General features: G+C 37.9%; 2 protein-coding genes across 2 annotated transcripts; one reads left to right on the forward strand and one right to left on the reverse strand.

The window, feature by feature from the left end:
- The first annotated feature begins 7,590 nt into the window (after window positions 1–7,590).
- Window positions 7,591–11,033, forward strand: LOC114354540 (uncharacterized). Its single transcript, XM_028306962.1, has 3 exons — window positions 7,591–8,414; window positions 10,061–10,259; window positions 10,425–11,033. The coding sequence occupies exons 1-3, from the start codon at window positions 7,591–7,593 to the stop codon at window positions 11,031–11,033; spliced, it is 1,632 nt and encodes a 543-aa protein (XP_028162763.1).
- A 769-nt stretch (window positions 11,034–11,802) lies between these two features.
- LOC114354541 (luc7-like protein 3) lies at window positions 11,803–15,139 on the reverse strand. The gene is made up of 2 exons (XM_028306963.1): window positions 14,755–15,139; window positions 11,803–11,981 (listed from the first exon to the last, which is right to left on the reverse strand). Exons 1-2 carry the CDS (start codon window positions 15,137–15,139, stop codon window positions 11,803–11,805), a joined length of 564 nt encoding a protein of 187 aa, XP_028162764.1.
- Between the last annotated feature and the right edge of the window lie 804 nt (window positions 15,140–15,943).

Consider the following 15,943-nt stretch of genomic DNA (forward strand, 5'->3'; position numbering starts at 1 on the left):
TGTGTGTGTGCCTGTACGTGTGCGTGTCTGGTGTGTATGGGTGTGTGTGCGTGTCAAAGGAGGATTAGGTTAGAATATCTTCGGTCTCAGCATAATCTTGTGTTTTTAACCAAGTTTCAATCAAACGTTTGGCCTCGTACGTAGTAGATCCCTTTATATTTACTTTTCGACAGATGGCATTATATATCCGGGGTAAGAGATTCTGCGGTTGACGTTTTGCGAAGGAGGTTTGAACTGTTGGAACGGGATATTTATAAACACGTCTCTTCAACATTTGTTCGTAGTCTGGCGATTTTAGAGCGATACTGTGTGTCGCGGTTGCAGCTCTTAGTATGTAAAGTTGTCTGACGCGTAGAACGTTACATTCCCTGTAAAGATTGTCAGTGCTGAACCTAAATGTTTTGCGCAGCATTACTTTAAGGACTGCACGTTGTGCCCTTTCAAGTTCAATAAATGCAGATTTTGTTGCACCTCCCCAAACTCTAATACAGTACATTATAAGTGACTGGCACAAGGATTTATATACCAGTAATAGCGTTTGCACTGGGGCTGAGTGTCTTAATGACTTCATTACAAATATCGTTTTACGAATGCGTGCTGACAAGCTGGAAATATGTTGTTTATACGATAGGTTCTCATCAATTGTTACACCCAGATATTTGATGTGCCCCAAACGTTCGATAGAATGGCAATTGCAACTTGCGGGAGTTATCATTATTGACCTTTTGCAACTGTGTAGGGCAAGTCTATATTGAGGTGATGGTTGGGATGCACGGGTTTTATGAAATGCTAAGTACTTGGTTTTATATTTAGCGTCAGTAGATTATTTTCCAACCACTCGATGACAGTCTCCATGCCCTGTTCAGCTCTTCTGTAGACCTCTTCCCACGACGGGCCTTTAAAAAGGATAACCGTGTCATCTGCATAACAGATAATATCTGATTTTACTATTTGCAGTTCGAAAATGTTACTCATGTAAATGAGGAACAGCGTGGGACCCAAGATGCTACCTTGTGGCACTCCAAAGTTCACGGGCTCGTGGTCGCTAGTCACCAACCCCACTCGAGTGCACTGGCTGCGGTTTTCTAAATAACTACGGAACCAGCATTGGGCAACACCTCTTATCCCCAGACAATCGAGCTTCCGCAGCAAAATTGGTGTAGACACCGTATCAAAGGCCTTAGCCAAGTCAAGGAATACTCCAATGCAACACTCGTTACTGTCCAAAGCGTCTGCAACAGCATTGACAACCCTTGACACAGCGTCCTCGGTCGACCTGCCTTGGCGGAAGCCAAACTGTTCTTCGGGAATCAGTTCATTTTTATTTAAATATTTTGTTATTCTTTTATTCACCAGTTTCTCCAATAGTTTGGAAAAAATGGCGAGCAAAGAAATTGGTCTGTAGTTGCTTGGGTTGTTCTTATCCCCATTTTTGTAAATAGGCGTGACAACTGCTATTTTCCACCTTTCAGGAAAGATTCCGCATGATAAACTTAAGTTATATATGTTACGGTCAAAGTGATAAATGTGAAAATTATGAATAATCGCCGGTTATTATGAATAATTACCGCATGTTTTGGTAAATGTGATTAATATGAGGTCATTTATGTGTGTATAAAACTAAATAGGCGGCTTAGGGGTGGCCCAAGGGCCACCCCCGCCGCACCTTAACCTATTTTTCACTTTAAATCAAAACATTATGTTATAAGCATCATGGAAAAGTAATATTATGCAAGAAACATTCCAAACTCATTTTGCCAAATTATATTAATATATGATATCAAAACGCTCAAAAGTTTGGCTGTACACGAACACGTACACAAGATGTTCTCTTTTATGAAATTTGTTAGTACTAAGGTTGAATTATTAAATAATCACTGTTAAATGTGATTAATTTATCACTTTCACCGCGACTGTCGGGAATTATTCATAATAACCGGTTATTATTAATAATTTTCAATTTATCACATTAACCGTAACATATACATGGGTTAGAGGTTTTAGAATGTTTTGTCTTATAGCTTTTAATAGTGTTGGAGAACAATTGTCGATGCCCGGGGAGCTATCCAGTTTAAGGTCCAGGATAAGGTTGCTAACTTCGTCTTCGTCTGTAGGGGTCATAAAAAAGGTATTTAGTGTCGATTTGGTAAATTTAACTTTCGATGCAAGATTTCCTTCAGTTTCCGAAAGTTTATCTAGAGTGTGATTAGCTAAAATTTGTCCCGTGGCTGCTAGTGTTCTATTGCAGAAATTTAGTGATGTTATCGGATCTGATTTAATTTTGATAAGTTCTTCTGGACTTCTGTGCACTTTATTTAAATGACATATGTTTTTAATTGTCGACCATAGTTTTTTTGGGTTATTTTTGTTACTTATTAGTGTCTCATTTTCATATTGGGATTTTATTTTACGCAGAAGGTTACTTAAAAAATTACGATATCTTTTATATGTTATTTGGATTACTTGGTTATGTGGATTTTTCCTAGCCTGTAGGTGGAGTCGATCTCTGGTTCTTTGGCATCGAATTAGACCTGGTGTTATCCATGGTTTAATTATGTACCGGGCACGAGCTACCTGCACTTTTTTTGTATTATCTCTTATTATTTTATCGATAGCACCAGCAAACTCGTTTGTTGCTTTATTGACATCGGAAGAGCTAGTTACTTTAGACCAGTCCGTCGAGCCGAGAACATCAACAACAGCATCAAGATCTATTTTCATACGGTATCTTTTCGGGGTCGGTTTGGACTTCCCCAGCTCTGTTCCCAACACACAAACATAGTGGTCGGTTATGGCGGAGGTACATACCAGCCCCAATGCGCGCGAGGGAGTTTTGATAAAAAAGTGGTCTAGACAGGCTTCAGCCCTAGTTGGCTTACTTATAGCTGGGAGTAGTTGGTGTTCTGCAAGGAGAGATATGTATTCCGTACATTGTTCAGTCAAAGGTACAGAGCACAGGTCTAGGTTAATATCGCCGGCGAGTATAATGGTTCGAGTATTCTTGGCGTTGTCAAGGATTGTATCAAGTGATGATAGAAATTTGGACACATACGTAAAGGAAGGAGATCGATAAATACCTAGTACAAGCAAATCAGCGCCGACGCTGATTTCTAAGCAGTTACAGTCTTCGCACGATGATTCTACGACTTGAGCTGTGAGATCATTTCTGACATAAACAGTCACTCCTCCATTTTTGTTAATATATTTGTGTGTTCTATACGAAACGTATCCAGGCATGTGGGGAATAATCGTGTTCTCGCAGAGCCAGCATTCGGTTAAAATTATCAAATCTAGGTTTATATTCATACGCTTCAGTGCCACCATAAATGCATCAAAATTATGTTGTATGCTTCGGATATTAAGAGTGAGTGATTTAAAATTATGCTCTATAGACAAGTGGCCAGCGAAACCATCTATACTGTTCAGCGAGTAGCAGTCTATTGATAGAGATTCATCAAGATCATTAGTTAGACTAACCATTTTCAAAACTTTCTGTATACATCGTGGGGGATACTTTTATAACGCCGTTTGATATTGGTAGACTGCACTCACCCGGAAATACAACGTCGAAGAAGGTCCTTCCTCCGTGTAGTACTTTGTATGTGAGTGAAAATATGTAAAAAGTGTGATAGTGTGTGAAAGAGATTTGCATATTCAGTGTATACGTATGAATCGGATATCTACGAGTATATTTTACTCGTTCTATTACGTTGAATATAGCACGAAACAAAAAACAAAATTGTACCAAACTTAAAACAAATAACAGTAGCTTACAACTAGACGATGTTCTCCTCCAAAGGTTTTGGAGGTCCCAACTTCTCCTCCAAGTCTGCGTCAGTGTAGATCCGTATTGCTGGCTTTCCATCTGCTTTCCTGACTAAGATACCGCCGTGGCGAATCCAGCAGTATCGAAATTGATGTTCCTTTGCTCGCGTTCTGGCTTGACGAAATAACCGACGGTTTTCCTTCGACAGTCTCTCGTTAAAGAATATAGTTGTAGGCTGGCCACTAACTATACTCTCGGTTGTGACATTATGCCTAGCTTTTGCGGCTTTAAGTACTTGATCTCTCTTTTGCTTTCTCACCAATCTTACCACTATAGGGCGAGGCCGTTGCTGTGTGGCGCTAGGAGAACTCCTGCGAGTTCTCGACCCTACTCGTACTACCTCATCCAGGTCAGAATCACAAAGGTCGACCCCAATTTTCCTCGAAGCCGCTATGACGATATGGCTCAAGTTTTCATTTTGGTGTTCAGCAACTCCCACAATCTCCAAGTCGTTTTTCATACTTTCCTGTTCACGGGCCAGAAGTTGTTTCTGTAGGTCAGCGACCGATCCAGCTATTCCAACCAACAATTCCTGCTCTAGTCTGGTCTTTTCCGCTTCAAGTTCCGTGATTTTCTTTGTGGCGCTGTCGAGGCGATTTTTTAGCTCATTTTGTTGAGAGTTAATTTGACCAAACGCCTGATCTAGTTCTAACCTCCAACTTTGCATGACCGAGTCCATCTGACGCTTGATGGTTTCTTCTATAATAGTTGCTAGTCTTTGATCGAGATATTCTTTCATTTTTGCTGATTCGCGAGCGATGAGCTCGCCGACACAGCCGACAGCGACGTACTCCTGGGATGTCGCTGTCATGGCAGTCCCGTCCTGCAACCTGGCGCACTGCACGTCCGCTGCGAGTGTTGATGTTTCGAGAAATGATTCGTCACAAGACATGCCGGTTTCGTTTAGTGTGTCCACAGCACGGCGGACCGGGGTGTTAGTGTTGTCTCCCCTTCGTCTTGTGACGTTTACACAGCACGGACACCGCCACTGGCGCCTCGATGTCATTGGCATTTTTGTGAAATTTTCTGCTGGTATGTTAAGACATTTATAGTCATAGTAGTCGTCACATGACGTACAGCGCAGAGCTTGTTCAAGCGCAACTCGAGTCTTACATCCCATACAAGTGGCCATCGCAGATGTTAATTTTATTTGAGTCGAGTGGATTGTAAACAAATCGGTAGGTAGTCCGTGAGTTCTGTGTTTTGTAGCAACGCGACGAGCGCCCCGGTATAGCTGAGTATGCGCAGGTCGCGAGAAAAAGAACGTAAGCGCCGTGCACCGAGCGTCGCTTACGCGTTCCGCCCAACGGTCCGCCAGTTATTTGAACGCCGTTAGTGATATTTAGACACTGAGATGTTATTGGTAAATTATTGTTCACAAACACTATAAATTATTAATATAAGCGTGCCATAGTGTTAACAATGTATGTAGTCACTGTTTTTTTGCGTATTTGACACTGTGTATTCACTTTTAGTTCGATTTTAACGTAAATTTGACGGACGTTTAATATCACGATCTATGCCCGACGGCAGCCGTGACTCCACTCATACAAACCAACCGTAAACATAATGTTGCATTGTCAATGGCAGAGTTTGATCATTGTCATGTGCGTGATGTAAGAGTGTTTTTAAATTCATCATATTATCCGTATGAAGGACTAAATGTTAGTTTTTCAGAAGATAGGTTTTCTTTATTATACGATCAGTATGCAAGATTTCAACAGTCGTATTACGGACGTCGGTCAGAGCCGTTGTTAAGTTTGAAAGAATTCAGAGACATAGCTCCTTTAATTGTTATCGACTGTTCGAGACAACACGAAACTTTAAAAGGTTCAATCGATGTGAGAGTTGAAATCGAAACAGACCAAGAAATACCAGATCAGACATCTGCTTATTGTTTGATTTTAAACGATTGTATATTCGAATACAAACCTTTGAGTAACATCGTTAAGAAAATATCATGAATAGCAATATAGTTGTCGATCTGCAAGGATTTAAAAAAATAGAAATGAATTTATAATAAAAGAATTTGCTATAGCTACTCAAGAGCATACCCATCTATTTTTAATCAAACCTCCATACCCATTCTGTTCATTAACTATTGAAGAGAAAAGACAAGTTTGCTGGATCGAAAAGAACAGAGGCTATCGGTGGAACGAAGGACATATTGACTACAGAGAGTTTCAAAGAATTATCGTACCTTATTTAAAAGGTAAACATATTCTTGTGAAAGGAGATGAAAAGATTAAATGGGTGCATAATTTATGTAATCAAAATAGTGTAATGGATGTAACTTGTCTAGGTGCTCCTAGTTTAAATACTCTTTACAATCTTTATTGTTTAGATAATCCCAAATTATTTAACTGTGTTAACCATGAAAAAGTATGTGCATTAAAAAATGTAATATGTATAAAGAAATGGTGTGTTGAAAAAAATGTAGCAATATGATTGTACTGTACTTATTATTAGTTTAGTGTTACTTTAATTATTATGTAAATAATGAGAGCTAATTACTGTTTTAAAAATATTTTAAATGATAAATAAATGTGTTATGTGTTTAATCAATAAACTGTTTCATTTTAGCAAAACCTAAATTATTTAAATAAAAAAAAGTGTAAATGTATTCAATTTTATTAAGAACTTAACTAAACATAAACCTCTTATTTAAGCTGAATTGAATACTATTAACAACAAATACCTAGATATTATATCTTATAAATCAGTTTCATATTCGTAATAAAAGTCTAAAGGTTTAGATATGATTTTATGTTTTTTTACACATTTACAGTTAAACGGATAGTTATATGGATGAAATTTCATAAAATATAGAATATAGTCTAAAACAACGCATAGGCTACTTTAACAACATATTATATTTAGCTGACTCAATTACGTTAGAACGGCTGAACGTATATGAACTTGATATAGAGATGGAATGGAATAACATGTTATAGGCTACTTTCTATCTTGGAAATAATATGTTATACATATGAAACTTATTATTATTTTTTTACTTTAATCGTGTCAGAATACCTGAACACATAAAAATGAAATTTCACTAGCTCTCGCTTCGCTAGAGTTGCGTGCCAAGTGATCAAGTCTCACAATGAATGCAAGCTCGTCAAAACTCATGATTCAAGTATACATTAAAGAGATTTTAATTTTCTGATCTAGTCTGATCATAAAATATATGCTGTTGTAGTCTGATCATAAAATAAGTAAATGTTGTTGAAAAGATGAAGATTAGGGTATCTGGATCCTGAATGGTTGGATCCAGATACCCTAATCTTCATCTACTCATCTCGGTCAACAATTCCGCATAATCATCACTACTAGGAAAGGAATCAACAAGTTTATTTTTCCACTCAGGCCAGGAAAATGACATCGTAGGCAATGCTTGATACCATGTACGCGCGACCCCTACCAAGCGTGGCAGAGCATAATGAATAATTTGATCATTACCCCAATTATATAACTTCGCACATTCCTCCACTTTATTAAGCCACATATGTATTGTTTGCCCTTTAACCATATGGTCAAATTCGGGTATGACATTGCCCAGCATTGGAAACTTATTGCCCTCTGGCTTAGTATTACTCAATGATTTAACTAATTCTCTCAAAAACAACTGAGTTTCACTATTAGCAAAAACATGAGATTTCTTACCTGGTGATGGTGTTCCATTGTTTAGTTCGCATTCTAAACCTGACGAGTTAAGACGCGCACAGTCTACGCATACATTTCTAAAACTACCCACTTTCGAAATGGTTCTAAAAAAGTGCTTACGGTGTAAAAAAAGCATTACCAAAAAAACGCCGGGACTGGAATGTAGCAGGTGCGATGTAATAGTGCATGCGGATCCAGCGTGCTCCAAGCTATCCAACAAGCAGCTGAACACTCTTAAGAATTCGCCAGGCATAGAGTGGAGCTGCGAGGAATGCCTTAAAAACTTATCTCGTAGATCATCATTCATCACCCCTGATGAGGACGCTGAGGAGGAGGATAGCGACGACGGTCCCTCGCGCCACCAACTCATCGATGCAGACAAACTGGTAGAAGATATTAGCCGTGAGGTGAAGAAAACTTTTCGAGAGGAGATCAGCGGTCTTGAGACCTCATTGGAGTATCTAAGTGAGCAACTTACAACCATGGAGCAAAGCATAAAAAAGCAGGACACCAGAATCAAAGAGCTTGAAAATAAAAATTACGACTTGATAAACCAAAACAAAAACTTGGAGTTGCGGGTATCTGTTTTAGAACAGGGACATAGAGAACTTGAACAAAAATCCCTCTCTAGTTCACTGGAAGTTGCGGGCTTACCAGATATAAGCCCCAGCGAGGTCATCGCCCTAACTGAAACAATCGCCTCTGCATTGAATATGGAACAGAACGATGTGCAGTCAGCGCAACGAATGCCAGGAGCAAAAGACAAACCAGGATCAATTATGGTCGAAATGAAGTCGAAGACCGTACAACAAAAATGGATAGACGCGGGGAAGGATAAATGTATCACCGTGGGAATGCTGATGCCCAACGCCCCCAAAGAGACAGCTGATAGACGAGTTTTCATCAGAGAAGCCCTAACCAAGTACCAAAAATCCTTATTATTTAATGCTAAAACCCAACTACTCAATAAATCATGTCAATTTGTTTGGTGTAAAAATGGGAGGGTATGCGCTCGAAAGACAAATAACAGCAAAATTTATTACATACGTACTATGAATGATATAAATCAAATTGTAAAACATAGCTCATCCTTAGACAATAGACAATCTAAACCATCTAAAACTGTAACGCTGTAAAACTACTTACTTACTACCTACTTTTATTATATACTATAAATAATTAATAAAATATGGATACGCAAATTAATGAAATCAATAATTGTGTCTCCCCTAACATGTTTTTCCAGCAACTAGTAACTTCCAACAGCTTTATCAATATTTCATGCCTACACTTTAATATTAGATCATTAATTAAAAATTTTACTAAACTACAGCAAATTATTCATGACTGTACCTATAACTTAGATATAATTGTAATTACGGAAGTCGGTATTTCTAACGATATCATTAATTTATATAACCTAACGGGCTATACTATGCACTCACAACTACGTAAAAATAAAAAGGGAGGTGGTATCATAATTTACGTTCGAAACTATCTTAAATTCACTATACAAATGCAACATGAAACTAAAACGTTCGAAAATATCACGGGCATACTAAAACTTGATGCAAGATTAACTGTCGTTGTGTGTGCTGTCTATAGACCACCATCCACTAACAAAAACCTGTTTGTTAACGAGTTAAACAACCACATCTCTAAATACGATTTGAAACACAATTTTCTATTGATCGGCGACACTAATATCGATTTAAAAAGGGCAACTTCATACAAGGATGCATATATGGAAGCACTTAGCGAGCACGGATTGATGTGTGGGATTTCAGAGTACACTAGAATTGAACCGCATAAAAACTTAATCACTAAATCGTGCATAGATCACATTTTTGCTCGCTTCCCCACGCTTCATCCGTCCTCGGCGGTGCTCGACACAGTACTGGCCGATCACAGAGGCATCATCTTTGCGTGCGTCGACGACGCTCCTATAACGCCGAGGCGAATACAGGGTGGGACTAAATGTTTGATTGACTACCGGATTTTTTACGATGAACTTAAAAAAGTAGATTGGTCTAAGTCAAATGATATGAATTGCCCGGATGAGATATTAAATTTTATACACGACTCTTTTCAATCAGCTACAATAACTGCAACCAAAACTCAAAAATATAAGCCAACCATTAATTTTGCTAAACGATTTCATGTACCTTGGATTGACGAAAATGTCACTAGATTATGTAAAAAGAGAGATAATCTATACCGTATTTTAAAAAACCAGCAGGATAATTATACGCTTAAACTAGAATATAACAAAGTCCGAAATAAAGTACACAAGGTTCTCGAATATAAAAGAAATAACTATTATATCAAGGAAATAAATAATAACTATACAAATATTAAAAAAGTATATGGTATTGTTAACCAAATGTTAGGCAGAGTTAATTTATCGATTGATAATGCTATACACAAAGCTTTTAATGCTCAGGGACTTAATTCTAAGACTATTGCAGAAAATTTTGCGAATAGCTTTGATTATGCAGTAAAAAGCATTATCCCAAACTGTAAAATTAAATTAGTTAAAAACACTACATCTCAATCATTAAATTCAAGTATTCTTTTCAAAAAAGCGACGCCTATAAATGTCCATAAAATTATAAAAGACTTAAACTCCAATAAGGCACCAGGACTCGATAACGTCACGATCTCAGATATTAAGGTAATAGGAGAACCCATCTCGCAGACTATAACTAACTTAATTAATAACAGCGTCAAGACTGGAGCTTATCCCGACAAACTGAAGGAAGGTTGTGTAAGGCCAGTATATAAAAAAGGTAAGCGTGATGATTACACTAATTATCGGCCTATCACCTTGCTTTCGTCAATCGACAAAATAATAGAAAAATACATGTGTGAACAGATACACGATTTCTATAGGAAACATGAAGTAATTAGCTCGTGCCAATTTGGTTTCCAGTCAGGTAAGGGTACTCATAGTCTCTTATCAAAGTTTACTGACGAAGTAAATAGTCACCTAAATGAGCAAAGACAAGTACTGGCCTTATTTATTGACTTCTCACGTGCTTTTGACACGCTCAAGCACGACCAGCTAGTGGACAAATTGGACAGGTGCGGAGTTCGTGGCCCATTGCTAAAATGGTGTCAAGCATACTTAAGGAACCGATCCTTTTCTGTGAAGCTGGATAACAACTACAGTACGCCCTTGCCGGTGACGGAGGGCACGGCCCAGGGTTCTGTGCTAGGGCCCCTGCATTTCTTGTCTTACGTCAACGACATGAGCGGCTGTATTATAAACAGCACGTGCTACCAGTTTGCTGACGACACTTGCCTAGTAATAGCTAATAAAGACCCACAAATAGCCGGTAAACTCTTGCAAATGGACCTTGATGCTTTAATTCGATGGTGTCATGACGCTGGACTTGTCCTTAATGCAAATAAAACAAAGCTTCTTATAATCAAATCTCCTTACATAATACATAGTACACCGACCATAGAATTGGTGGCTACATACTATGAGCACAAACACAACTATTTGCAGATGCCCACAAATAGACAAGGTCGATAACCAAACATATCTTGGTCTAGTTATCAACCATAAATTCCACTGGAGTACCCACATTGAACGTGTCTGTACTAAGCTTAGGCAATTTTTAGCAAACATCACCATTCTGAATAATCGCATTCCATTCAAGGTTAAGTTAATGCTGTACAACGCGCTTGCCGAGTCATATATTCAATACGGACTTAGTAGTTACGGGCGAAGTTACAAATCATATCTTGACCAGATTTTTAACTTACAACTTAAAATACTTAAAACCATAGTGCCCAACAAAATTAAAATTAAATTCCAAGACAACGTCTCTGGCCTCTTTAAATACTGTAAGATATTACCGATCCATACACAAATACAATGCACCTTATTAAAAGAGCACTTTTTTAATGAGTCTTTTAAAACTCGGGTCGACCACCCTGTATGCACTCGAGCGATATCTAAAAACCGGCTGTGGCAGCCGCGCGCCAACAACGCGTACGGCGCACGCACAGTCGAATACCTACTGCCCCGGATTATAAATAGCATGCCACCCGAATTTGTGAAAGAAATCACTGTCAAAAATATTAAATATAAGCTGAAGGACTATTTCTTAAAGCTAATGTAACAATATTAAAATGTTTTTATGCTGTATTTATGTAATTGTATGTGAAATTGTGAATGTACCCACTGCAAACTCGTTAGCTTTACATCAAACCCTAGTGGTTTTTAAAGCTATCTAAATGTAATTGTCTCAATGTAACTTTCTTTAAGTTGTTAAATAAAAAAAAAAAAAAAAAAAAACTTACGGTGCTACTCGATGAGCTGCTCCCACGATCAGATGATACGTGCCTGCGCCTGCGCCTTGAACGTTGCTTCTCTCCNCATCCTCAGACGTTTTTCGACTATAATAAGCTACTGGTCGAAACTGTCCATCTTTGTCCTTTTGCATAAGTATACCAGCAACACCAATTTTTGACGCGTCTGTGTGTAATTCGGTTTCGTAATTAGGATTAAACAAAGCTAATACAGGTCGGTCTATCAATTTTTCTTTAAGGTTATTAAACGCTTTTGTATGTTCATCAGTCCAATTCCACTCAAACTTAGATTTAAGAAGATCTGTCAAGGGGCAGGCTAATAATGCAAAATCTTTTACGAATCTACGAAAGAAACTCGCAAGTCCTATAAAACGTCTGACATCGTGAACATTTCGTGGCACAGGAAAATTAGAAATAGCAAGTGTTTTCCTTAAACCCGGCCGGATACCATTTTCGGACACGTGAAATCCTAAGAACTCGAGTTCCTTTTGGAAGAAGTAACATTTCTTTAATTTTAGTGTAAAGCCTGCTTCAGCTAAGAGTTTGAATACTTCTTCCAAACGCACGAGACCCTCCTCAAATGAACGCGCAGGAATAAGAATATCGTCCATGTAAATTATTACGTATCTTAGCTTTGAAAGTACCTTATTCATAGCCCTTTGGAAAATGGAAGGGGCGTTCGCTAACCCAAAGGGCATTCTTTAAAATTGATACTGGCCGTCGGGAGTTACAAATGATGTTAAATGCTGGGAAGTTTCGTCAATCGGAATTTGGTAATATCCCGACGCTAGGTCAAGACTAATAAATAGAGAATTTCCTGATAACCTATCCAATTGGTCGTCAATTAATGGTAAAGGATAATGCTCCTTACGAGTTTTATTATTTAGGGCCCTAAAATCGACACAAAGTCGCTTTTCGCCAGTTTTCTTCTTTACTAGAAGTATAGGACTAGCATAAGGTGAATTGGATTCACACACGATATCAGCATCAATCATCTCTTGTACCATAGATCGCACTAACTCACGTTCCGGAAATGACAGTCTATATGGACGGTAAACGACAGGTTGACTATCAGTCAACTTAATTTCCATTTGTACTACATTAGTGTATCCTAAATCGTGTAAGCCCGAAGAAAAACAACACTCATATCGTTTGAGCAGACCTTTCAGCTCTTCAATTTCACCTTTATTTAAATGTTCACCAAAGTTTAATTCTGAATCAACATTAGGATCACTAAAATCTATTATATTAACATCTAAATAATTTGTAGTAGTAACGACTCGGGTGATTAAGGAATCTTTACTCAAAATTAGTAATTTACTACTGAAGTTGTGAACTAATAACACTCCTGCACCATTTTCTAAATTATATTCTCCAGGTAATAAATAAAATTCACTGTCAGGCAAACCTCTAACTGAACCTCTAACATATATGGGCCCTGAGTAATTAGAATCTGAAAATATCGGTATAGTCATCATTTGGTTTGGTTGAACCTCAACATTATCCTTTAAAAATAAATGTAATTTCGTATTATCTTCTCTTTTAAACGTTAAATTATCAGATGTTTTAATTATAATAATCCCCGGTTTTTCAGTAAAACTATGCCCAATCAATACTGGATATTTAATAACACCATCCTCAACTATGTAAGCGTCAACTTTCTCTGTAATGTCATGAATCTCAACTTCCACATGTGCTAAACCTATAGGTACAGTTATATTGTTTCCTAAACCCCTCATAGCCGGTAATTCTCCAGTAGACCAACTAATTCCCATTTTCACTGCTTCACTACGTTGGATCAATGTACATTGACTACCAAGGTCTATACAGTGTGAGTCACGTTAAAGTGTACATATGAAAATAGATGAAACTAGACCTATTTTTATCGACAAAAAAGTGGTCAAAAATTTTTTGAGATTTTTTTTTAATTTTTTATAGATTTTTTTTTCTTTCAAGTACTTATTGTAAAGAAAACGTAATAACTTTTNTATATCCGTCTGTTGTATTACCATTTATTTTCACCGGAATAAAATACTTGTTATTACCAGAATTATCTAAATTAATTTGCATCACAAGTTTGTCTGACGTTTTCTCGTTATTTTTATTTGTCTCAGTTGGTAACCGTGGGCAATTAATCGTTGAATGCCCTAGTCTATTACAAACATTACATTTTAGTATCTTTTTGGGACACTTGAAACTGAAATGACCAGGCTCACTACAATTATAGCAAACGATCGATGCACTAGTTTGAGTCCTGGGTTTTCCGTCACTATTTGTAAATTGTTTTTGGTTCGGATTAACGTTACTACCTAAACTCCGTTTATCTTGTCCAGTCATCTTTATTCTTTCACTTTCCCTAGATTGTTGTTTTATCGATTGAAAATAATTAAGCACTTGTTCCGGTTCCTGGCATTTAGCTGCCTTCGCACCTAACCTCAAAGAACGATCCTCTATACCATACAATAAGCAATCAACGGCTCGCTTTCCAAATATTTCGCAACGATTTAATAAATTAATTTTCTCGTAATAGTACATTTCAAGTGATTCATTATATTTTACTCGCTTAGACAACATCTCGGTCAACAATTCCGCATAATCATCACTACTAGGAAAGGAATCAACAAGTTTATTTTTCCACTCAGGCCAGGAAAATGACATCGTAGGCAATGCTTGATACCATGTACGCGCGACCCCTACCAAGCGTGGCAGAGCATAATGAATAATTTGGTCATTACCCCAATTATATAACTTCGCACATTCCTCCACTTTATTAAGCCACATATGTATTGTTTGCCCTTTAACCATAGGGTCGAATTCGGGTATGACATTGCCCAGCATTGGAAACTTATTGCCCTCTGGCTTAGTATTAGTCAATGATTTAACTAATTCTGTCAAAAACAACTGAGTTTCACTATTAGCAAAAACATGAGATTTCTTACCTGGTGATGGTGTTCCACTTACGGTGCTACTCGATGAGCTGCTCCCACGATCAGATGATACGTGCCTGCGCCTGCGCCTTGAACGTTGCTTCTCTCCTCGGCTCCTCTCCGTGCTGCGGCTTGGTCGGTGTTCATGTCTGCGTCTGCGGCTCGGTTTCCGGGATTTTCTCCTTTTCCTCCGCGTCATCGATCGACTTTCTCGTTCACTTGTTTCGGTTGATACACTACGTGAGATTCTACGACGTCTGGGACGCTTCGATTTCAGCGATTTATCCAAGCTTCCTGCATGTTCACGACGACGCTTGTGTCTTGGTTCTTCAATGTCCGGAGTATATCGAGAACGGCTTTTTCGAGAACTTTTGCTATCATCTTGAACTTCATCCATGACTTGTTACCGGTTTCCGTTGCAAATTCAAAAATGTTGGTGGTAGAAGAAAAAAAAAATGTCCGAGTGCTATTTCTTGAAAATAGTGGGTGTGTTATATCGATCCCACTTCTGAGTTGAAAGATTGGATCTCAAACTCAGAAATGAAACGACGACTGGTGTGATTTTCTTGGATTTATTTCCGTCTTCGCACGATTATTACAATAATGTCCGTTCCGCTCAACAGCTCGATGGCAAGTGACGAGTATCTGTGATATCTTTTTAAATGTCATATTTCACAGGCAAAGGAATAAAGTCACAAGTAATATACTAGTTCCAAAATAACAGTATCAGATACTCGTCACTGTCATTGCGTATTTTAAAACAAAAATTATATTATTGCACAAAATAAGTGTAGTAATCTTACACTGGTCATNCTTTTTACTCTTACCCTTACGATGAAGATGATTCTTTGAGTGACTCAATATTCCTTTTTCTAAATTCTACAAATAGTAAACAATTAAATTACATTCAAAATACTATGGGCCGCACACTAGATCTATTCATATCCAATGAATACACTTGCATTTGCGAACATCCCTCTAACCTATTGGTGCCACAGGATAACTTGCATCCTCCTTTTTATGTAAAAATCTCCTCTGAGTCCCCTAGTACACCCATGAAACTCCCATCTATTCTTAAATTTCGATACTCGGCTATAAATGAATGTATCAGTACCACAAACTGGACTGATATATTAACATGCTTGCCCTTAGAAACGTCAGTAAGTACTTTCTATGAAAAAATATATGAAATAATAAGGAA

Source organism: Ostrinia furnacalis, unplaced genomic scaffold, assembly GCF_004193835.3.
Source record: "Ostrinia furnacalis isolate ACB-3 unplaced genomic scaffold, ASM419383v2 OfSCF2054, whole genome shotgun sequence".
Taxonomy (NCBI): Eukaryota; Metazoa; Arthropoda; class Insecta; order Lepidoptera; family Crambidae; genus Ostrinia; species Ostrinia furnacalis.

Coding starts and splice junctions, on each gene's coding strand:
- LOC114354540 (XM_028306962.1), top strand. CDS start 7,591: ATGGTTCTAAAAAAGTGCTTACGGTGTAAAAAAAGCATTACCAAAAAA. Junction 8,415..10,060: donor ATCAGAGAAGCCCTAACCAA/GTACCAAAAATC, acceptor ATTAAATTCAAG/TATTCTTTTCAAAAAAGCGA. Junction 10,260..10,424: donor ACAAACTGAAGGAAGGTTGT/GTAAGGCCAGTA, acceptor TTTGGTTTCCAG/TCAGGTAAGGGTACTCATAG.